At 54.6% G+C, this 23,428-nt stretch overlaps 1 protein-coding gene across 1 annotated transcript in view; it reads left to right on the top strand.

Moving 5' to 3' along the window:
• The window catches only part of KIAA1755 (KIAA1755 ortholog), a 40,230-nt gene extending 19,293 nt beyond the window's left edge, over nucleotides 1-20,937 (top strand). Inside the window, exons 5-14 of the mRNA XM_035006300.1 lie at nucleotides 3,011-3,134; nucleotides 5,605-5,698; nucleotides 6,550-6,636; nucleotides 7,922-8,038; nucleotides 9,782-9,880; nucleotides 10,817-10,965; nucleotides 13,012-13,150; nucleotides 14,575-14,697; nucleotides 15,360-15,569; nucleotides 19,560-20,937. Coding sequence (XP_034862191.1) covers nucleotides 3,011-3,134; nucleotides 5,605-5,698; nucleotides 6,550-6,636; nucleotides 7,922-8,038; nucleotides 9,782-9,880; nucleotides 10,817-10,965; nucleotides 13,012-13,150; nucleotides 14,575-14,697; nucleotides 15,360-15,569; nucleotides 19,560-20,285 — 1,868 coding nt within the window. The 3' untranslated portion in view covers nucleotides 20,286-20,937. The remainder of the gene's footprint in view (nucleotides 1-3,010; nucleotides 3,135-5,604; nucleotides 5,699-6,549; nucleotides 6,637-7,921; nucleotides 8,039-9,781; nucleotides 9,881-10,816; nucleotides 10,966-13,011; nucleotides 13,151-14,574; nucleotides 14,698-15,359; nucleotides 15,570-19,559) is intronic.
• Nucleotides 20,938-23,428: the final 2,491 nt, after the last annotated feature.

The following is a 23,428-nucleotide window of genomic DNA, read 5'->3' as shown; positions in this document are numbered from 1 at the left end:
CCCCCCCCCCCCCCCCCCCCCCCCCCCCGCCCATACTGGGAGTGAATAATGCTGCAGAAAGGTGCGACAGGTTTCTGGTGGCTTTCGGTACTCACGACCTCCTGACTCGCTGTCCCTATTTCCACCGGAGACTCAGAACCCAGTGCGCACAGTGCAGCTCTGAGCCAGGGCTCCGAGGCACTAATGTATTCCTGGTTCCAGCTATCAGACGAGGGGGGCGTCTGGGGCAGAAGGGCCTCCCAGCTGAAGGCACATCAGGTGGACAGCTGCCCATCGCTCCAGTGGATTCAGCCAGGTAGCTCTGGTTGTGTGCAAGCCCTGTTCCAGGCGGTGCTGGGTGGGGAACCAGACACACGAACCTATAGCCATGTTCCACCGTGGAATGTTCTGAGTACCGGGACCCTCTGCTACTCAGAGTGTGGTCTGGGGACCAACTCTATTGGTATCACCTTGGAACTAGGGAGAGATGCAGACTCTCAGGCCTGATTAGCATCAGAATCTGCATTCTAGCAGGATCCTCAGGAGCATGGAAGTTTGAGAGGCATGACTGTAATAATCCATGCATTCATCAGTCAAGACATTGATTACCTGTTCCAATTCTGCGCTGAGAGCTGGGATACAATGAGTTTGAGCCTCTGTACCCTCAGTCTTGCAGGATCGAACAAAGGCCTACATTTGCTGTAGGGGGCTGGGGTGGGAGAAGGGCTTCTAAGGAGGGCAGGGAAGAGGTCTTCTTGGAGGAGGTGGCATCCAAACTGGGCTTGGAAAGATGAGGAGGGTTTCACCAGACAAAGACAGGAGGGGAGGGAATCCCTGGCAGAAGAAGCAGCGTGAACAAAGGTGGGAAGGTGAGGAAGGATCAGGCTAGTTTAGGCAATGACAGATGACCCATTCTGGCTGGGACATAGGTGACAAAGGGTGACATAGTATTTTAGTTGTAGATGGTCATCTGATCTTCATGTGGTCTTCTCTCTGTGTGTCTGTGTCCACATTTCCTTTTCTCACAGGGACACACATCGTATTAGATTAGGGTCCACCCGAGTGACCTCATTTTAATCAAATCACCTCTTTGAAGACCCTATCTCTAAATACAGTTACAATCTGAGTTCCCGGGGATTAGGACTTCAACAAATGGAAGGGGGGTGGGAGGTGTGGAGGGGACATAATACAGCTCATGGCACAAAGTGAATGAAATGAGCCCGGAAGAGTGTGCAGCCTCTGGGGAGACCTGAGTGCCAAGTCGAGAAGCTTGCACTTTTTCCTGGAGGCCATGGGGAGCCATGGAGTATTTAGAGTAGGGGAGTAGCGCCCCCAGAGCCTCTGCTGAGCTCCAGTCATGGGTCTACAGGGACAGGAGCTCATCTTTCCGTATGGTCAAGGGCCAGATCAAGTACTGCCCCCTCCGTGGCTGGCAGGTTAGGGACCTGGCGCTGTGCAAGACTGGGAAGCCGCTTCCCCTCGCCGGGCCTCAGTTTCTTTATCAATAAAATGGGCCTGGGGACATGATGCAGCATTGCCCAACCTGATGGCCCCAGTGGCTGTGAGAGGATTTCAGGGGGACATGGACAGACATCTCCGACTTTGCAGGTTATGTCATTTTCTCACGTTTAATCATTTCATGTTTTTTGACTTTCTCTTATAAAAAAATTCTAACATACAAAAAAGCAGGGACTGTAGTATAATGAACACTCACATACCCATTATTCAGATTTAATGTCTTAACATTCTGGCGTAAATGAAGGATCTTCATATTTTGCCCTTAAATACTTCAGCATGCCTCTCTCAGCTGTAAGGATATTTTCCCTAATAACTACAATACCATTAGCCTATCTAACAAAACTAAATATAATTTCTAATACTATTCAACACCCAGTTCATATTCAAGTTTTCCCATATTGTCCCCAACAAAATGCTTTTCCTTTTGAAATTTATAAATGAGTATCAAGGAAAAAAATCAAACCCATGATATCAAAAGGATATAGAGTTAGATACACACATACACAGATGGACATCTTTTTAAATTTTTAAATTATGTCAAATTTGCAAAGCTGTGTGAAAGAAAGAATGGTCCAGAGGTCTGCACCCCTGTGTAAGACAGCCCCTGCGAAGGTAGTTAAGTTTGTCTCCAAGACTTCCTGAGCCATAAAGGGTCTTCCGCACTTACACACTGTAGAGGGTCGTGCCCCACCTAGAGTGGGCAGTGACCACTGCAGGATGGTTCTGCGTGAGGTAACTCTGGAGGGCAGGGCTCTGAGCCCAGGGTGTGAGACAGGCCCAGTTTCCAGAGGCCTGAGCCTCTTTCCCCTGCGCTGTCCTCTCCCCTCAGCACAGTGCAGCCGGGCTGTGCTGAATCCCTGGGCCTCGGATTCTCAACCTCTGTGGGGACAGTGGGCCACACCGCCCTGATTCCTGGAACAAGAAACAGTTTGTGGAGAACCCACGGGTAAAAGTCGGCAAGAATTAAGCGTGAGTTGGCGGCCCTGGGCCGAGGGCAGAACCAAGGACAGAGCTGAGGACAGAGGTGATGATCCGTGTTAACAATGGCTGTCACCGAGCCCGTGGCTCAGTGTGTTTCTCAGGAGCTTCTCATTTAGTCCTCAAAATGACCTAAGAAGCTCCGCATTTTATTCTCCCCGTTTAACAGATGAGGAAGCAGGCTCAGAGGCACGCTGACTAGCCCAAGGACACACAGTGAGTCGGTGACGAGCCGACACTTGAACCCATCTCCGTGCCTGGGAGTCTAGTCCCTGAGCTGTGCCTCCCAGAGTGTCCTGTGCAGAGGGGAGTCCGGAGGGAGGTGAGGATGCCTCTCCATGGAGGACGGATTCACGGACAGCTTTCTGGGGAAGTGGCTTTTGAGCTGGGTCTTCAGGGCTGACTCAGTTCAGAGTTCACGGGGGAGGAGAGAAAGGGCATCGGAGGTGGAGGGACCTGGAGGCCACAGAGGAGGTTCCCGGAGAGAGGGCTCCACCGAAGTTCTCACTGCTCACATGTGTCCTCTCTCCTCCAGGGGGTCGGGACAGGGCAGGGAGGCCCCTGCTCCTGGTGTCAACCACCGAGGGGGCCTGGGAGGCACTGTGGTGCACAGCATCAGAGGTCACCAAGCTGCTGTCCTACCTATGCACTGTCCCCAGGTAAGGGGCTGAGCCAGCTGGCCACTCTGTCCCCCTTTGACTTCTTGGCCCGGAGCCCAGGTCCAGGCGCTAAATGGAGAGACACCGCGTCCTTCCACCCAGTCATCTGTTCCCAGAGCCAGTCCAAAGCCAGATGCTGGGGGGAAAGCAGGACAGACTTAGTCCCTGCCATCAGGGGGTTCCCAGATTGGGGGGGGTGATGGATGGTGTGTAAGGAGCAAAGCATGCACAAGCAACTCTCAGGAGCATCAGTGTGGTGAAGAAAATGGGGATGATGTAGATCAGTGGTTCACAACTCGAGCGTACATCAGAATCACCTGGAGAGCTGTTAAAGCAGATCGCTGGGCCCCACTGCAAGTTTCTCATTTGGTAGATCTTGGGCCTAAGAATTTATATTTCTCACAAGTGTTCTGGTGACACTGATGCTGCTGGGCTAGGGACACATTATGAGAACCACTGTTGTGGAGTGGGAAGGGTGGGGGACTGATTTCAATTGGGAAATCTGGGAAGGCATCCCAGAGGAGGTGATAATTGAGCTGGCATTTGAATTATAAATAATTTGTTGAACAAATGAAGGGCGAATGAGTGAATGAATGAATGAATGAATAGGAGAGTGAAAGAAAGAATTAGTATGTGAGTAATGGGTGATCCAGGATGATTTCTAACACCTCCACTCCCCCACCTGTGTGACATCATGTTGGGCTGGCTGGGGAAAGGTACCTTTCCTCAGAGTTCTGGCCCCCAGCCAGGAGGGTCTCAGAGATGGTATCTGCTCAGGACTGTGCCTATAGACCCCAGCCCATCCTAGAGGTTGTGTGGCTAGGGGTAGGGAGTGGAGGGACTGATGGAACCCTTTGGAACCTTCCCCATGTGCTCTACCCCGTGGGAGCCATCACTGCCACTTGGGGCCATTGAGATTTTTCTTCCTCTTCTCCAAGGTGGTGTGGCTTTTCTGGCCTGAGGGGGAGATGGGACCCCCTTTTCTGTGCTGAGAAGTGGCCAGTGTGGTAGACTGAGTCCTGGAATCCCACCAACTTGCTGTGTGATGTCGGGGCAGTAACCTCCCCCTCTGAGTCTCACTTGAAAAAAAGGGACGACCAAGTGGACTCTGATGACCACTGCAAACTGTGGAGTCCTGGCCCCAGCTTCACACTAGGCTATGTTAGAGACTCAGATGCTCCTCACATCGGGGCCTGCCCTCCAGGGGCCTCCAGGCTGGCGGCCAGGCCGGTGTGGAAGCAAACCGCTGTCCCAGCATGAACAGCCAGAGGCTGGTGAGGTGCGGGTCATGAAGTCTGAGACATGGCATCACCTCCAGGAGCCTCTTCTCACTGTCTGCCATGTCGGGGCTCTGTGCCTCAGTTTCCCCTTCTAGGGTCATTACAAAAGCAGACATTTACATTCCTCTTACCCTGCAGTCACTGAGTGCCTTACACTAATGAATTCATCAGTCCTCACCACAGCCAGTCCCGTGGGGCCAGCACTGTTATTATCCCCATTTACAGATGCAAGAGGAAACAACTTGCCCAGGTACCCAGATCCTGTAATACCACAACTCCACCTCCACACTGGCCGCCTCCGGTTTCTCTATGAACTGGCTGGGCTTAAGGCTTGAAGGCCTGGGGGGGGGGGGGGAGGGGGGTGCCGGCTATTTTCCCAACCTGCCTGATCATCAGGATGGCCAAGGGCACTTGGAACCTCACAGACTCCCTGCCCGACCCTGTACCCGCTCAGGGGATGGGGCAGGGCTGGGGGTGAGGAACCGATTATTTTAGCAAGTCCTGACAATTGGGCCAGTTTGGGAAATCCTAAGGTAATCACTGAAAAGTACAGCACGAACCAGTGAGGGTGTTCCGGCTGCGAGTAACAAATTCCAGTTCAAAATGTCTTAACTGATAAGGAAATTCATCTTTCTTGGTCTCTGCTTTCCAGCTCTGAGGAAGAACCTCGAACAGGAGAGCCTGTCTCACCCAGAAGTCCCCCAGCACACGCCCCCTCACTTCTCATTGGACAGAAATATGTCATGTGACCCCACTTAAAGCAATCATTGGCCAGAGGAATTGGCTCGCTGCTGTTGGCCTCAGCCAATCAGAAACCAGCCCCTGGGGGCCTGTTACACGGAGGGCGTGGGATTCCTGAAAACACGAGAGCGTTCTGCCCACAGGGAAGGGATGGGTTGAATGCTGGACGACTCACCCACTGCAGCTGGGACAGTGGCTTTTAGGGTGTGAGAGAGGGCTGTGTGAGGTACCGTGGGAACACCAAAGAGGAAGCAATGGACTCTGCCTGGAGAGAGATCATGGAGGGCTTCCTGAGTGGGGTGGGCATTGGCAGTTGGTCTTGTAGGATGAAGAGTTCACCAATAAATCAAGGCTTCTGGCAGCCAGTTTCCCTCCCCTTTCCCTAGGTCCTTCCTCCTAGAAAGCCCGGTCCACCCAGCAAGACTGCCAACTCTGTTTACAACCCACAGGCCTGAAGATAAAACCAAGGGACTGGCGGTTGTGATTGATGCCAGGAAACAGCCCCCACACCCTGGTCTGGTCAGTGCCCTGCAGGCCACCCAGGTGAGTGGGAGGTGGACAGCCTCAGCCTAGCAAGTCTTGGAGCTCCCAGGGGACTTGTGATGTTCCTGGAGCCCCGGGGGGCTCAGAGCTGAGACCAGGAACCCCAGGCAGGCACACTCTTAATTACAGGTACAGAAATCCCAGCCCAAAGAGACCTGAAGAGAGAGGGAGTTCATTGGTTCATTTGACTTGACAATTTGGAAATTAAATCCAACTTCAAGTACGGCTTGATTCAAGGGCTCAAATATTATCACCAAGACCTGGTTCCTGTCTCTCCATTTCTGGCCGGGTTCTCCTGGGAGGGCGCTATTTTCAGCCAGGCTCCCTGCCTTGGTGGCTGTCTGGCTCCCAACAGCTCTCACTTCCCATGGTCTTTCATTTAAGTCCAGTAGGAAAGAGTGAGAGATTCTCTTCCCAGAGATCCCAGCGAGTCTCCTTTTGTCTCCTTAGCTCAGGTGTCCATCCCCCAACCAATTCTGTGGCCAGGGGAATGCGGCACACTGATCGGCTTAGACTTGGATCCCCTGAACCTCATGAGCCCATAATGTCAGAGGAAGAGGTGCCTAAGTAGCTGGGTTAGGCAGCACAGGAAGTGGAAAGTTGGCGTATGCTTACTTATGGTCTGATCTCCTCCTCCTCCTCACTTTATAATGGGGAAACTGAGGCCCAGTGGGGACGGATCATCTAGGAAGTTTGGACCTGCTGCTCTATTGACTCTCGATTCACCCTCCAAACATACCACCTACGTGTCCCCAGCCGTGCCCCACCCCCCGCCCCAGTTTGCCTGAATCTTAGCAGGGGGCTCGGTGAAGGTCTAAGCAGAGCACCTCTGAAGTGGTTCTCTCTGACAGGCTCTGGCCCCAGCCTCCATCCGTGCTGTGCTCTACCTGGGGGACAAGGAGGCCGCTCTCCAGCTGGAGACACTACCTGACATCCAGGTGAGGGGGAGGCTGAGCTGAGCTGAGAATCCAGCAGCTAGGGGCCACCCTGAAATAACCTAGTGGAGGTCAACAAGTTCAAGGCCGGGTGTTGCAACTCCACGGCCCTGCCTCTGTGGCAGGTGCTCCCAAACAGTACAGTTCTCTATCTCTGGTGATGCTCCTGGCACATGACTGAGAGTTGCAATGGCCTGAAACCTATTTTAAAAGCTTCATCTCCTCGACCCCTCCCTCCCTCTTTTCAGATGGGGAAACTGAGGCCCAAGGCCATGTGGCAAGCTAGAGACCTACTGTGGCCTCGATCTTCCTGCCTTCCCCTCCCTTGGGTCTCTCAGCATCTCGGGCTCAGATACCCAGATGACTTGGGGTTTTGCAGGAAAGAGCCCTGCCGTTTTCTTTAATTCGCGCCATGTATTACAATCAGGAGCATGGGCACCCTGCCCTCTGCCCTGCTTCAGGAAGTGATTTTAAAGGACTCCTTCCTCCTCCTCCTCATTGGTAAAGGGGCACATTGTGAGCCAGAGATGTGCATTTCATGCTTTTATGTACCAGTGAATCCCTTGAGGACCTTGTCAAAGTGCGGGTTCTAATGAAGCAGTTCCGGATGGGGCCTGGGATTTGGCATCTCTAAAAAGCTCCTAGGTGGTGCTGAGACTGCTGGTCCATGGACCACACTTTGAGTACCAAGGAGAACAGATAGGTCCAAAAAAATCGAATCTACCCCGATCCCAAGCTTAGGTATCTGGAGCTGGGCCTGGCATAAACTTCCAACTTCACCACCCAGGAGAAGCAGCCACTTCATCCTTCCTCCATGTCTTAGAGGATACTGTCAGGATTGGGTGACCTTTTTCATCAGCCCCAAGAAGGAGACAGCACCTTGGGGGGTCCTCAGAGGACAGTACAAAGATTACAAAGAAGTTACAGGAAAAGGGTGGGCTTCACTCAGTTTGTGTGATTGCCTGGAGAGTTGTGCCGGGAAAGAGCCTGGCTTAGAGGGAGCCAGTGCTGGGATTGATTAGTGATGTCTGCCTTGGGCAAAGGCTAAAACAGGGGCATGATGAGTGCTGTTATTTGCCATTCCTTAGCCAGGGTCTCATTCTGAATGTTGATTTGTCAGACTTTCCAGAGAAGATCCTCGGCCCAGAAAGCAACTCTTAAAGCCAGGGCCAGCCTTCCGTGCGGCGGGTGGAGTGGTGGTGGGGCAGGGATCTGGCAAGGCCCTTCTCAAACATGTGTCCCCACCCCGAGTCCCCTGGTCCTCCTGACTGGCTTCTTTCCTCTGCAGGTAGAGGTGGTGACCTCGTTGAAGGCTCTCAGCCACCACGTGGACCCCGGCCAGCTGCCCCCGGCCCTGGAAGGCCCCCTCCCCTACTGCCACAGCGAGTGGGTGCAATTCTTTCAGGTGCCCACCGTCACAGCCTCTACCCCCCACCCTGACTCCTTCTCTTCCTCCCTTCACGCTCCTGCCTCAGGGATCCAGCGACCCTGTCATGTTCAAAAGCAGACATTCAACAAGCATTTATAATGAGGGTGCAGGGTACGGTTATTAAGAGCTCAGGCTCTGGGCCCAGACTGCCTGGGTTCCACTCCCCGCTCTGCTGTGTGACCTTGGGTAAGTTACCTATCTTCTCTGAGCCCTTTTCCTTGAATACAAAATGGAGGTGGGGGTATTGATAGTACTTCCCGAGGGGGCGGTTGTGAGGATTAATTGAGTTAATGTGGGCGAAGAGCTTAGAAGAGTGGCTGGCGCATGCCAAGAGCTGTGTCTGGGTTAACTGAAAAGAAATGGACCGACATTTGTCGTGTGGGCCCGCAGGACTCAGGAGCTCGGGGGCTGGCGGGGCAGGCAGACGCGCTCCCTCCTGAGAGAGGGAGGAGATCAGGAAACGGCCCTTGCTGGGCTCCTTCCCCGCGTGATCTCAGCCTCTCCTCAGCACGACCCCAGAGGGGGCATTTCATGCCCAGTTTAACATATGAGGACACAGGACGGCGGGGGCCGGGGGTACTTGCACAACAGCACACAGAAGATTCCAGATTAAATGGCACAGAAACCAGTGCCCATAAATGCTGCCCTCGACTTTCCCTAGACCAGGGCTGCTCATCCTCGGCACTGTTCACCTTTGGGACTGGATAATTCTTTTGGGGTGGGGGGCTCTCTAGTACATTGTAGCATGATTAGCACCATCCCCGGCCACTACCCACTCTGACAGGAGCACCTCACCAATTATGACAACCGAAAACATCTCCAGACTTTGCTTAATGTCCCCTGGGGGACGGAATCACCCTCAGTGAGAACCACTGGTCTCCACCAACAGTCTAATGCAGTGGGTGGTTTGCTTATTTGTTTGGTGACTGGGTGCTCTCCTATTGAACCTGTGCCTGTTTTTGAAGAGGCAGTGTGTTAAAAAATTAAAAGGCTACTAAAGGGTATATATATATTGAGCGATCTCCTTTCCTATTCATCCCACAGGCCCCCAATTCCTCTCTGATGAATCCTGTGGCCTTTGAACTATATTTTCACTTTAAAAACCATCCCTTGAAATGAAATCTAACCTATAGACCCAGAATATAAAACTCATGATGATGGTGGCTAATACACTAAGTGCCTTGTGCACGTGAACCCATTTCATCCTCCTGCAAGCCTATAAGGTAGGAACTACTGTGATCCCATTTTATGGAGGAGGAAGCAGAGGCACCGAGAGGTTAGGCAACTTGCCCAAGGTCTCACAACTAGTCAGTGGTGGAGTTAGGCTGAAGTGGGACCCAGCAGAGGATGTCCCCTAGCTCTGGCCTCCCACATCTGCTTCTTCCCCTTCCCCAGGGGATATCTTGGGTCTTCTTTTCTCTCCTTCTCTCATTCCCAGCATCAGTGGTTCTCAAAGTGTGGTGCCTGGACCAGCAGCATCAGCAACACCTGGGAACTTGTTAGAGATGCACATTCTCAGGCCCCACCCCAAAAGAATTAAATCAGGAATTCAGGAGTGGGGCTCAGCAGTCTGGGTTTTAACCAGCCCTCTAGATGATTCTGATGCAGCTCAAGTTTGAGAACCACTGCCTGATGCCCGCCCTGGGTCCTCCTGGCGTGGGCAGGCACCCTCCTCGCTGGCCCAGGCTGACACCCCCACTCTGGTCTTCCATCATGCAGAAGTTGGACCCTTTCCTTGCTGACCTCCGCCGGGCCTCCTCCTTTCTAAAGGCTTCCATCAGGCAGTTTGAGAAGAGCGACCCCCCTGGAGGGGTGCAGGTGAGCCAGATACATGGGGTGGGGAAGCCTACTGCACCCCAGATTCCATGGACCAAGGGCTCAGTGAAGGGGACAGCCAGGGTGGGTCTTCGTTCATTGGACTAATATCTATAGGCCACTCACTATGTGTCACGCCCTGGAGACCCCAGCCTGGGCCAAACCGACTCGTCCCCACCCTCGGAGGTTTTAGTGGGTTCAGTGGTAGAGGCAATCCTTTAAAAAGTAAACAAAGAAATGGATATGTAGCTACAAATTGTGCCAAATGCCATGAAAGTCAGATCGAGAACAATAGGGAAAGAGGGAGGGTCTCCCTAAAGAGATGAGTATTTAAGTTGATGCCTGAGGATGATGATGGGAAGGAGCCGATGATGGGAATAAGAGGGGGACTGCTCTGGGTGGAGGGCAAATACGTGCCAAGGTGCTGAGGTGGGATTGCTCTGGTATGTTCAAGAAGAGCACGGAGGCCGATGTAGAACAGAGTGGTGGGAGTGGGGTAGGAGTAGAAGAGAACAACTGGAGGATCTTCTAATCCCACGGAGGCTGGATCAAGGAGTTGGACTGGGATTGGACTCTAAGCTGGCAGGGAAGCCGTGGGAGAGTTTTGAGCCGCGGGATGAACACCTTGGCACATTGAGACCCTTCCAGCTGCCATGCAGAGAACCGACTGCAGGGGGAGCCAGAGAGCAGCAGGGAGAGCCGTGAAGAGACTGGGCTGAGGGTCCTGGAGAAATGAGGGCGTTTGGACCAGTGAGGTTGCCATGGCGACAAGAGGAGGCGTGGCTTGAGGAGATGCTTGAGAGATAGAAAGGAGAGACTTTCTGCAGGACCTTGAATGCCAAACTGGGGGAATCAGGCATGATCTGGGTGTGGGGAGCCCTGGAAGGCTGTAGACCCAGAGTGGGGATTGAGCCTCAGGCCACCTCCCTGCACTGACAGGAGGCCTCCAGGTGTCTGAGCAAGTCCAAGGAGCTGATGGAGGCCGTGCTGAGGGACCCAGGCCTGCTGGGCCTCCAGCGGGAAGGGGGAGCCACTCTGGCCAGGCTGCGGCAGGAAGCTGGTAGGCTGGACTTCAACCCTGACGTCAGGTAGGAATGGCCAGGCTTTTCTTTCCTCACCTTTGTTCCCTGGCCCTGAGGGCTTGGAGCTGGGGACCCACAAGGTGGGTCTAGGATGGGGGCATTTGCAGGGCCCCTATCCTGGGCTGAGGCTTTGGTAAGGTCCCCGCCCCTTCTCTGCCGCCCATCCTTCAGCCCTGGCCATCTTCAGCCCAAGGTAGGTATCTGAGAACAGTCCCTGCTCGTTTCTGGTCACCCTCAAGCACTTTCTCTGACTTTCTAAGACACTGGGCTGAGTTTCTTCAAGGGCGCACCTCGTTTATTCCTCAAAAGAACCTTGTGAGGGCCACATCGTCCTCATTTGGCCGATGGGTGATGGAAGCACAGGGAAATGCTCTAAAGGCCAGAACATCTAAGCAGCAAGCCCTGCACCACCCCGCCTTCCCTGGGGGGCTCCTCAGCCTGGTGGAGGGAACCTTATGCTGGGTCAGTGGTCTCAGAGCCACAAAACAACAAATATGTATTCCTGGAAAGGACCGGTTTGCTTAAATTTAGGGGTGGGGGGTGCAAATCAGTAATTAAATCAGTGATTGGAGATATTTTATCTCCATTAGAACAAACACAATTAACAAAGTTTACACAAGCTTCCAAGAATAATTTGTTTATTTAACCAACACCTAAATAGCACTTAGTACGAGCACAGCCTAGTTCTAAGGGCTTTGCAAATATTAATTTGTTTAATTCCCACAAGGTGGAGTCTAGCATTATCCTCATTTTACAACAGAGGGGCCTGAGGCCCAGGGAGGTTGAGTGACTTTCCCAGGATCACACAGCTGAGCTGCGGTGGGGTCAAGACTTGAACCGAGGCAGCCTGGCCCAGAATCTTGAACACGTCCCCCTGAGCTGCAGCACAGAGAGATTCACGCTGATGCGGCGCCTGGTGCTGGGCGTGGAGCCGTCTCCCTGCTCCTCACAGGGCCTGGTGGGGCTGGCACTGTCTTTCCCAGCCTGACCCCGCCTCACTGGCTGGCTGCCCGGCTCCTCTGTCCACCTTGGGCCTCTCCAGACTGTTGCCCCCAGCAGCTCCACCAGGGGGCGCTGTGGGCCCACACGGGCTGCTGTGCCCGTTGGTTCTGCCGGTAGGACCCCGCAGCTGCCGCCTGCCGGCCCCTTCCTCCCTCTGTCCCCCCAGGCAGGCTGGCATTTTCCATCCCGAGCACCACCGACCCTGGGCCCTCACCCCTTCCTGGAAGGGCAGTGATCTGTGGGAAGCTGCAGTCAGATGAGGAGGCCCAGAACAAGGAAAGCAGGCTTTCCTTCCATCGCATTTTTTCCCTTTTCCTTCCGAAGTTAAGACCCCGTAGGGCAGAGGACGGTGGGGTGGGATTTGAGGGGTGTTCCTCCCTCCACCGCAGTGTTACCATGCCTGAATCCCATCTGCATCCCTTCACTTATGTCTTACTGGCTTTGACAATTTTTAAAAAGTATATGCAAACAGCTGTACAGCAGGTTTCAATTCGGAATGCCATGCGTGAGAGTCAGTTCCTCTCTCTGGACCTCAGTTTTCCTATCTATAAAATGGAGGCTTGGGGTACAAGGTTGTGTTACAGCCACTCACCATCATTACAATAGAAATAATAAGCGCTAACAAACACTGTGCTGGGCACTGCGTTGAGTTTTGAGTGTGTGAGGGCTGGTGCTCAGTCCTTGCTGCCCCCTGGAACTAAGAAGCTTTAGAAAGCACTGATGTCCAGGCTGCACTCTGAGTCTGATTCAGTTGGCTTAGGGTGGGCGTGGAGATTGGAACCCAGATCTGTCCAGCTCACTTCATACCCTTCCAGGGAAGGGGAGGGTCATTGGGTGTGTCCTCCAGTCTTCCCAGTCCCCTGGAGGGCCAGTCTGAGGTCCAGAGAAGTATAGGGACCTGCCCAAGGTCACACAGCAAGTCAGCAGCTGGAATGCCCAGGCCAGACAGAATTGGGGGGGGTTGTGGGGGGGGCAGTGTGACTATGATGGGCAGGACTACTGGAGGGGGGGAACATCTGGGGCCCTCTTTCCCCCTCTTCCACCTCCCAGGAGCCATCTGGCCGAAGCTGTTGCCTTGTACGGCCTCGTGGATGAGCAGCTGCATGTCCTGGTCACTGCATCTAACCACCTCCTGGGGAGGCTAGAGCTCCGCATCCGCCTGGGCCCCCTGGAAGCTGCCATCCACCAGGTGAAGGGGGAGGCTGGCCTCTGCAGGGAAGGCCCCGCTCCAGGCCCAGCCGCAGCTAGGCACTCCGCTCTGGTGTAAGGACACAAGGCTGGCCGTTCTCCAAGGGCCAGGCAGGCATCCCCGGACATGGCACGTGACATGGCATTCCATAGGTGCTGAACGGGTGAAGCCCCGCTCACCCCGCCAAGCCCTGGGCCAGAGCCTCTGCATCTACCATGATTTTGCAACTTATCACTTGCCAGTGATGTAGGAAGATGCCGGGATTTCTCCCACTCATCGATGAGGACACTGAGGCGGGGGACATGACATCACCTGCCTGTGGTCACGCACCTGGGGATCCTGGAGCCCCCACCTGGCATCGCTCCTCGGACTGCCGGTGCCTCAAGTGGCGTGTCCCTCCAGGCTGGGGCCATGGAGCGCACAACAGCGTGGGCTCTAATCCTGGCTCCAGCACTGACTGTGCCCCTACGCAGGTTATTTCACTGTTCACTGCCTCAGTTTCCCCATCTGTTCAGTGGGGAATAATATTAGTGCCTGCCACGCTAGGCTCTTTGAAGATAAGTGAGTGGATACATACTCTTGAAGGCATCCCAGAATAAGGGGACTTCTGTTCATGGGTTCGAGAGCCGTTGTAACCCCTCTGTCCCTTGCGGATTCCTCATGTCTACCCCCATTTTGCCCCTGAATAAGTTGAGGCCCAGAAAGGGGAAGTGACTTGCCCAGTTGACACAGTGAGTTCATAGCACTTTACTTCATAGCACCCATGCACCTTACTCTACAGAAGACAGCTTTTCCTCCAGCACTGTTTGCACACCCCTGGGGATGGGGAGTTCATTACTCTCAAGGCTGCCTCTTTTATGATTGGTGGCGGCAAGTGGTTAGAGTAAGCTGAAATTTGCCACCCTGTTCAGATAAGTGTGCACAGAAGGCCTACTTCGTGCATGGTACTGGCTGGGCCAGACGCCCCCTGGGGTCCCTCTTGGGGAGTCCTCTCCCCTTCAGGTATTTGTTTTTATTTAATTTAATTTATTTGAGAGAGAGAGAGAGAGTGAGAGAGAGAAAGAGAAGGAGGGGGAGGGGCAGAAGAAGAGGGAGAAGCAGGTTCCCCACTGAGCAGGGAGCCCGATGTGGGGCTCGATCCTGGGACTCCCGGGTCATGACCTGAGCCAAAGGTAGACGCTTAACGACTGAGCCACCCAAGCCCCTCCCCTTCAGGTATTTGAAGAACATGACAATGCACCCACCCTCCCCAAGCTGTCCCTCCTCCCCAGAACTGGGAAGGTCTCAGTCTAGGCCAATGGGCAGAGCCCAGCCACTAAATAACTGAGGAGGAGAAGATCCCCACCTCCCAGGGAGTTGGGGAACCGGCTAAGAGACATCCCCCCGGGCACCCCTCATGTCCGCACCTCCCTCCCCTGCCCTAGGTCAGCAACTGGATGGAGCAGGAGGGGAGCTTGTGCCTGCAGGTGCTGAGCCCCACAGACAGAAGCTTGGAGACTGTGGAGAAGGCCCATGCGGAGTTTGAGGACTTCTTCCTTCAGGCTGCAGTGCGTTCCTAAGACTGAGGAGCAGGACCGGGGCACATGGAGAAGGCAGTGGAGGAGGGGGGCACGGCTGGGGCAAAGGTGTGGAGGTAGGAGAGTGCAAGGAAACTTCCAGAGATAGTGAGAAGACCAGCTGAGATCACGAAGGGTTCAGCTTAGATGCTGTCTCCTCCAGGAAGCCTTCCTGGACCACCATGTCCAAAAAAGACCTATCTCAGAATCCCTGGAAAATTTCATAAAATGCAGATTCCAGGGTCCCACCCGAGACCATTCAGTCAGCCTCAGAGGTCAGGGGCAAAGAATTTGTATCCTTGATGTACTGGACCCTAGAACATGGGTGATTCAGCCCCTTTCAGTCCTCAGGGAGCTCCCAGGCCAGTGGGGGCTGGGGGTGGCAGACAAATAGGGAGACAAACAGAAAAGGAGACGTGGGGGCACACAGCAGGAGCCCCTAACCCAGACCCCGGGTCAGGGTGACCCTAAGCAGAGTCCCAGCGAGGCAAGTGAGCTGCTGAGGCAGAGGCCTGGCCCCCATTCTGTAGATGAGGCAACAGAGGTCTGGCAAGTCTCACAACTCAGCAGTGGGGCAGCGGAGGTTCCTGACCTCTGGGCGAGGCCTCGGCTAGGATGGGAGCTGAGCGGCGCCCCCTGCTCTCCCCGCTCAGGCCCAGTACCGCCGCGGCCTGGAGCTGTCCAAGCAGGCCGCTCAGCTGGGAGGGACCAGCGAGGCAGGAGGAGCAGAGTCCCGGGAACTGGCAGCCTTCGCCTCCACCCAGCGGGCCTTCCAGGCTAAGCTGACCCACTTCTACATGGCGGCTGAGCGACAGCGCACAGACCTGGAGACGCTACTCCACCTGCACCACTTCTGCCAGAAGGTGAGCCCTGGGGCCCCCCTGCACAGACCCCTCCCCGCCCGCTCCAGTCGGGAGGTGGGGGGGGCAGGAAGCAGCCCACACACAGCACTAGGCTCCTTGCATGATTCATTCTATAGTCCTGCGGGGTGGGAAGAAGGCATTACCTGATTTTCTAGGAGAGAAGCAAGGTTTGAGAGGATAGGTTACCCCCCTAAATCAGTCCTGGCTGATCTCTGACCCCAGCTTGTCCCACTACACCCGGCAGCCCCCCAGCGACCTGAACATCAGCTCTCAAAGGACACTCAGAAATCACCTGCTTCTTAAACGTTGGGATTAGGGGAAGGGGGCCAGGTAGTTCCAAGAATCCAGTCGAAGCCATAGACTCTGTCTCCACGGGTAGCTCACTGCAGACAAATTTAGGTAGTCAGACCAGGCTAAGAATGTTGATCTTGTCCCACCCCTCTGTTGCAGAGCTGAGAAAACAGGATCAGAGAAGGGCTGCCATTTAGCCAGTGTCACACAGCAAGCCCATGGCACCATTCTAGTGCTCCTTCCCATGCCTCACCTTGTCCTGCACAGATGGCGGGAGCTAGGGAAGGGGGGGTAGTTGGAGAAGGTGGGCCCAGAGGCTTCTCTGAGCACCCTCAGAGCAGAGGCCTTGGTCCTTGCCAGGAACCCAGAGTTTGGCCAGGAGCAGGGAGGAGAGGGTAGGGCTCCCCTAGGGCATGGGAGTGGGGCAGTACTGGGGTAGGAGGCAAGACGAACTCCTTTGCTTTGTATCCATGATCTCTTGGCAATCCAGTGTAGCAAGGTTGAGTGGTTCCACTTGCCAGATGAGCAAACTGAGGCCCTAAGAGGGAAAGGGCCTTGCCCAAGGCCACACAGCTGCAGAAAAGAAGAGCTGGAATTTGAACACAGATGCATTCATGATGCTCTCTGTTCTTCTCCAAACCTGGGAGAGCAGGGGGTAATAGATTCCCCTGTTCAGTCAGGTGTGGTGATGATGATGATGATGATGATATGATTATGAGATGAGCCCACATTAGTGATTGTGGACTCCATGCCAGACGCTCCTATAAGTGCTTCACAAACCTTGCTTGACTTGATCTCATCATCTCGGTTTTATTTATTTATTTATTTATTTATTTATTTATTTATTTATTTATTTTAAAGTAGGCTCTATGCCCAATGTGGGGTTCGAACTCACAACCCGGAGATCAGGTCACACGCTCTACTGACTGAGCCAGCGAGGTGCCCCTAATCTCACCATATCTTTATGAGAGAGGGGTGCCAACACTGTTTCCATTCAGTGGATGAGTAAACGGAGGCCCAAAGAGGGAAGGGTCTCGCTCATGGTTCCCCAGAGGGCCGGTGGCCAAGCAGGATTTGACTTAAGACCCCCATCCCCCAAATCCATTTAGTCAAATCTCTCATTTTTCTGATAGGGACTGAGGCTTAGGAGGACAAGGAGCTGCCCGGGAGAGCTGTACCCCAGATGGGACAAGAACTCCAGCTCTGACCCAGCCCCAGTGCCCTCAGACTCACCCCCTCGCACTCGCCACCAAGGACAGAGTGTGGGAAGGGCCTGACCCCAGCCTCCCAGCTGTCAGGCTGGCCCAGCACACAGGAAAGGGAGAACACAGGATGCTTTGGAGGGCAGCAAGAGGGACTCTGGTCAAGGCCCGCCTGGGGCGCCGGGAGGACAGGCCACTCTCTGTCTCTGTGGGGCAGCTGGCAAGGGATGTGGACAGTGGCAGTGGAGGGACCCCCACTCCCAGCTGACAGTAGAGAGCCAGGCAGTGGCAGAATCTGAGGCTTAGAGCCAGGGGCAGCTCCTGTCTGCTCAGGCCGTGTGACCTCAGTGACGGTCTTCACTGCTCTGGGCCTCGGCTCCTCGTCAGTAATAACGATCATAATAGTAATCATAACCAGTGTTTCTGTAGTTCTTACTATGTGGCAGGCCCTGTTCATCATTCACATGTCATTTTATTGACACACCAACCCTCTGAGGCGGGTGCTATTATTATGCCCATTTTATGTACGAGGAAACACAGAGAGGTCAAGTAACTCATCCAGGGTCACACAGCAGGGAAGCGGCGGAGCTGAGATTCAAACCCAGGTCCTCTGGCTCTGGGGCCAGCCCTGCTGGGTAGTGAGAGTAGGAAATGAAATGTAAGTAACCCCCCACCCAACCCCGGGGCTTTACTCAAAGTTGGTGTTATTATTATCGACACCAATATGATCATCATTAAGAGCGGTAGGGGCGGTGGTAATGCCTCATGGGTTAAGGGCATCTGGCAGCTTCTCTCCCCTGCTTACTAATTTTAGCCCATTTTGGCCCTGTAAAGCAAACTCACTGTGGCTTTGCACCTTCGCACATGCTGGTCGCTCAGTTGGGAAGGCTTTTCCTCGAGACCGGCTGGTTTCTTGTCTTCAGTGCTCAGCTCACGTGTCCCCGCCTGGCCGCCTGGCCCCCCAACCCTCTGGGCACCCTGTTTGTCTCACTTCACGGTGCTCATTATGATCTGAAATTATCCTGTGGCTTCATCACCTGCTGTCAGCCCCCCGGGAGGCGAGCCCCTGGACTATGTCCTCATCCCTCCCCGGTGCCGGGTGCAGGGTCGGCCCCCACAGAGACCAAGTAGCCAGCGGGAGAGTGAGGAGTGAGGCGGAGGAAGGAAGACTGGGCGGGGGGCTGGGGGGGCGCGGCATGTGGGAAAATAGAGCTCCCCCTGTCCCCCAGGCCTGGAGGTCCTACAGGAGGAGGTGGGAGCCTTACCTGGAATCCCACTAGGGTCATCTCGCTATTTGACCTGGGCAGGCCCCCCCGCTCCTCTCTGGCCCTGAATCTTAATCCACACAACCTAGGGTTGGGTAAGATGATTGTTGAGGTGCTACCCATCCCTATCCAGCTCAGCCCAGAAGATGGAGTCCCAAACAGACAGACAGGACAGCCCTGGGCTGGGCTCAGCCCCAGGCCCGAGAGCGTGCGTCCGGCAGCTTTGGCACTAAATAATAATAAAACAATTGTGCCACTAACAGAGATTTACAGAGCCCTTTCCCAGCCATGAGCTCTGTGTGCTTCCGCGAATATGAAGCCATTTATCTAAAGACAAGTTCCCTTAATCCGCGGAAAGATGGTTTCCTTGGAGAAAACAGTTCTCCAATCCCCACAGCTAACAGCTCGCTGTCGGCTTCTAAATTAATGGAAAGATTATGTTTTTCATGAGCTGCTGGGAACGAGTTGGCTCCTTTGCAGCCTGCAGACATTTTGTAGGTGAAGTAGGGACAGGCAGAATCCCAAAATGGGGCAGAGGCCCAGCTGAGTGAGGGGGTCCCCGGGCCTGGGTCTCGCTGGGGACTATGTGTGCACCGTCCCGGCTGGACTAGTTTCTCCCGTGCGGGGTGGTGCTTAGAAGATACTCTCTCGAAGGCTAGACACACCTGAGTTCAAATCCCAGCTCCCCCCTGGCTTGCCACGTGAGCTGGGGCAAGTGATTTCATGTGTCTGAGCCTTGGTTTCCTCCTCTGTAAAATGGGCTGCTGGTACCGTTCAGTATGATCATACATGAGATGCACAGAGCCTGCCAAACAGTCGGTGCTCAATAAACGTCTGTTAGATGCCTCCCTCCGTGCCACTCCTAAGGGGTGAAGACAACTGTCACCACAATCCAAGAACCCGAATGATCATCTAGTACAACCTCACCTTCTTGAGAAGGAAAAACAGCCCCAGCGAAGGGTTAAGTCTTTGTTGGCCCCCAGGTCTAGGCGACCAAGCCTGAGGATCCGAAGGGTGCTGGGGACCGTTGCTGATGGCAGGTGGGTTTACCTGAGGGAAGAGAGGGGACCATTGTCCTTCGCTGGAGGAGGCCAGGACATCGACTGGGAGCTTCTTATGAATTCAACCCAGCAATGCTTACTCTCTGCTTGGAGAGGCGCATCCCTGTCCTCACGGAGAGGCACAGTCCTGCTCCTAGCCTGAGCCCCACCTCCCTGTCTTGTCGCCCCCAGATGACCTGGTTTCACATGGACTGTCAGGACCTGATGAGGCAGCTCAGGCTGGGCAAGGCCCAGAGGGCCAGCCCTGGGGACCAGCGCCGCCTCCACCGCTACCTGCAGCGACTGGCGTCTGAGTTCCCTGCAGAGAAGCTCACGGCCATGGGGCTGCAGGTGGCCTCGCTGAGCCAGGAAGGCCTGGGCCAGGAGCTGTGGGAGGAGGCCCAGCTGAGACACGAGGAGATCCAGACCTTCCTGAAGAAGGCCCTGGCCCACTGCCCATGCCCAGCGGGGCTCACGGCCTGCTCAGCAGCCCCGGAGCTAAAAAGGGTAGCTGCCAGGGGCCAGGGTCTGAATGGAGATGTCACTTCCAAGGGAAGGCGGGGCCTGCCCCTCCAGGACTCGCGGGGCCTGCCCCTCCAGGACTCACGGGGCCTGGATCGTTCACCAAATCCTTGTTGGCCTCGTGCCTCCAGAGAGGGGCAGAACAGAAATTTGCAGGCAGGCCTTCTGCCCCTGGAAGGTGGCCAGGCTGTAGAGGCTGATGAAGGCAAAGGCCCCCATGAGCCATTTCCCTTTCCAGCCCCTGAGCGCTTCCTTGACCCCCTCTTCTCCTGGCAGGGACTCCTCAGGCAGAGTCAGACCCCGCATCCCACTGGGGGCAGCTTCTCCTCAGAGGGGACAGACTCACAGATGTCTCTGGAGGACTCACCCCAGATAAGTCCCCCTACATCCCTCTAGCTAGGACCCCCACCAATGGCACTGGGCTCTAAGGGGTGGCTGAGGAGGGGCCCAGTGACAGGAGGGAGCTGGGGAGCCCTGGCTGATCTCATCTGGACGTGGCTCCTGAGCACTCACTGTATGTTTGGCCCATGTAGGAGAAAGCAAGAACCTGAACCTGTTCCCAGGTCCCAAAAACTCTAGGAAGACCTGACTCACAAACAGAATAGTGAGTGTGGAGGGCAAGGCAGGATACGGTAGAGCCTGGGACTGACTCCACAGCCCCCGTGTCCCATCGTGGAGAGAGCTGTTGGGACAGACCCTTCCAGAGGGCTCAGTCTTAGGCAAGCCAGACACCTACCTGGAGTCCAGGGGTGCGTAAGCTTACCCTTGGGGACCACGGGGCATAGTTGCCATGAGTGGAGGGATTCGGGAGCGGCTTCTTATCTGAGACAAGGGTTCCGGTTCCTGTTTATTTGGCCACGATTTCAGGAACCACTGGTGGAGGAGCAGGGAGGTGAGTGTGGGAAGGGAATAAAGGGTGTGTTGTCAAGTAAATCAGCGCATGCTGTTTATTCTCTGGGCCTGCCTGGGGCAAAGAGAGTCATCTGCTGGAAGGCAGCTGGAGCACCCTGAAGGAGTAAGGGCAAGGAATGCACTCTCTCTCAACGGCTCCTCCCACTGACAAAGCAATCAGTCTCATACTCCAGGAACCCCATGGGGTCCTGTCCCCTCCGGGCACTCCAGAGAGAACCCTCTCCCCCTCTGCTATTCTGTCTTCTTCTCTCCCTGCACATCTCAGACTTTGTGAACTTCCTCCCTCCACCCCAGGTCCCCATCTCTCTTTAGGCAAAGCTTCTGGTGCCCAGCGTCGTAGGGTTCTGCTGGTGGTTGGGGTGGGTGGGAGTGGGGAGCCACATCCCCATCCAGCAGGCGGACGGGCTGGGAAGGCCTTGATACCCCTGATCTCAGAGTGAAGCGGGAGAGTGAGGTTCTTGTCTCATGGAGCCGAAGAATGAATCTTGTGGACAAAGGGGAGTGAGGAAAATGATAGAGTTTTATGAAGCAAGGGTACAGAAAAAGCTCTCAGGAGTGAGAGGGGTCCCGACAGGGTTGCCAACGGGGGCCTCCACCGACAGTCTTTTATTTAGGACTGATCAGGGAGCCTGCGGCCTTATCATTCTTGGGATGTCTTCGTTTGAGTAAGGACTGGTGATAACATCTTCAAAGGCTTACTTCTTCTTTGGGGTCGGGTTATTCTTTGTTGGTCACCATGTGACTGTCATAAAAAGATTCCCCACTCCTGACGCCCGGGGCAGGGTAGTCTGGTTTGTTCCCTTATTTCTGGTTTTGTTAGGCCCCAGCATTTCTGGGATTTCTGTGAGCCTGATCACGTAGCTCCCTGCCTATCTCTTTCTACCTAGCCCCACCTGTCCCTTCTAGGGTATCTAGAGATAGCCAGCCTTTCCCATCGCCCAGAGTGACCCCGGCTAGCGCCTCCCCTGATGGTTGTTATGCTGGGAAAGTGTGAGGCCCTATCTCCACCTAGGATGCATTAACCAGGTGGCCTCTGGCAGCCTGGCCCTGGAATTTTCCTGGCTCCAGGCAGAGGGTGGGGCACTCAGCTCAACTCTGGAAAGAGAGGGAGGTGGGACTGGAGAGTGCCTAGGAGGATGAGGCAAGGTTTTCGGGAGACCGCTCAGTAGAGAAAGCGACACAAACCTCAATGCCCAAGATGGCTTTAAGAATCTTCTGGGACTCAAGATTTCTTCAAGTGTGGTCTGTGGCCTGCCTGCCTCAGAGCCCTGAGCAGAGCTGATCAAAGGCAGCTTCTTATGGGTTCCCACCCAGACAATTAAACTCAGGCCCTGGGAGCCAGGGCATGTCTGGAATCTGCCTTTGTAATCAACTACTCAGATGTTTCTCCTGTGACACGGCGAGGTGGGCTGTTGTCATGAGCCCCCAGCCCAGGCCAGCTCTCATTCTCGCGTTCCACCCTCCTGCCTTCCATCCAGACTGGCCTGCGGATGCAGGAGGCGGTTGATAAGCCCACCTCCATCCATGCCTGTCGCCTCAGAGGGGGGCCGAAGGCTCTTAAAATGCTGTTGTCATAGCAACAGCATCCAACCAGTGGGGACCACAGGCAGAGAGCCAGGGCACCTGGGGTGCAAGGATGGAAACTAACTTGAGAGAGAGAGTACAGACACTGCGAGGGAGGGGGGGGGGCTGTGGAGGAGGGTGGATGGTTCCGGAATCCTTGGAAGGGAGGGCTCCCCAAAGCCATCTTGTGCATCCCTCTGTCTCTAAAAAGAGCCAAACCCCAACACTGTCTACTCACAGCAGCCCCTGGGGGAAGGGGATGCAGGTATGAAATCTAATGACAAAGAATAATATAAAAAAATAATACATAATATTAATAGCTAACATTTAGTCTGCATTTTCTTTGTGCCTAGCTTGGTGCTAAGCACTTTAGAAGCTTTCCGGGGCTCACTGGATCTTTCACAACAATCCTATGAGGCCAATACCAAGTTCACTCCATCTTACTGAGGAGGAAACCGAGACTCGGAGTGCCATGCAGCGAGGGGCAGAGTCAGGACTTGGTACGACGCTGACACTTTGGACTCATCTCGGGACAATCTGGGCTGATTGCTGCTTCTGCGTTGGCCACAGGCTTTGTCCCCTCAGAAATCCTGCTAGGCCTGGCCACTGCTGTACCCCAGGGGCCTTGGCTGGGCCGGTCTTGGTCCTCTAGGCATGGCACCTCCTGTCCCCTGTAGCCCACAAGCCAGTGTGGCAATGTGGTCAGTCACGTGGCTCCGGAGCTGGGCAGACCAGATTTCCGCCTGGGCTCCGTGGCTCACAAGCTGTGTGTCCTTGACCAAGTTGCGCTACCTTTCTGTGCCTTGGTTTCCTTATCCATAAAATGAGGATAATCAGATCTCAAAGCCTTGCTGTCAGTATTAAATGAATTCCTACGTGGAAAGCCCTTAGAAAGGTGCCTGGAGCATAGTAAGTGCTCGTGAAATGGTATCTGGTATCATACTCTGGCTCCAGCTGGGCCACAGCCCCCGCTTTCATTACCCAGCAGATCAAGGAAGAAATTTCTCCAAGGCCACCAATAGATTCCAAGAGAATTTTTTGCTCTTTGAATCATGTGGATTTCT

This window comes from Mirounga leonina, unplaced genomic scaffold (genome assembly GCF_011800145.1).
Source record: "Mirounga leonina isolate KUSES-001 unplaced genomic scaffold, KU_Mleo_1.0 Mir_150, whole genome shotgun sequence".
NCBI lineage: Eukaryota > Metazoa > Chordata > Mammalia > Carnivora > Phocidae > Mirounga > Mirounga leonina.
The sequence above is the reverse complement of the archived record's forward strand: the minus strand, read 5'-3'. Positions and strand labels throughout refer to the sequence as shown.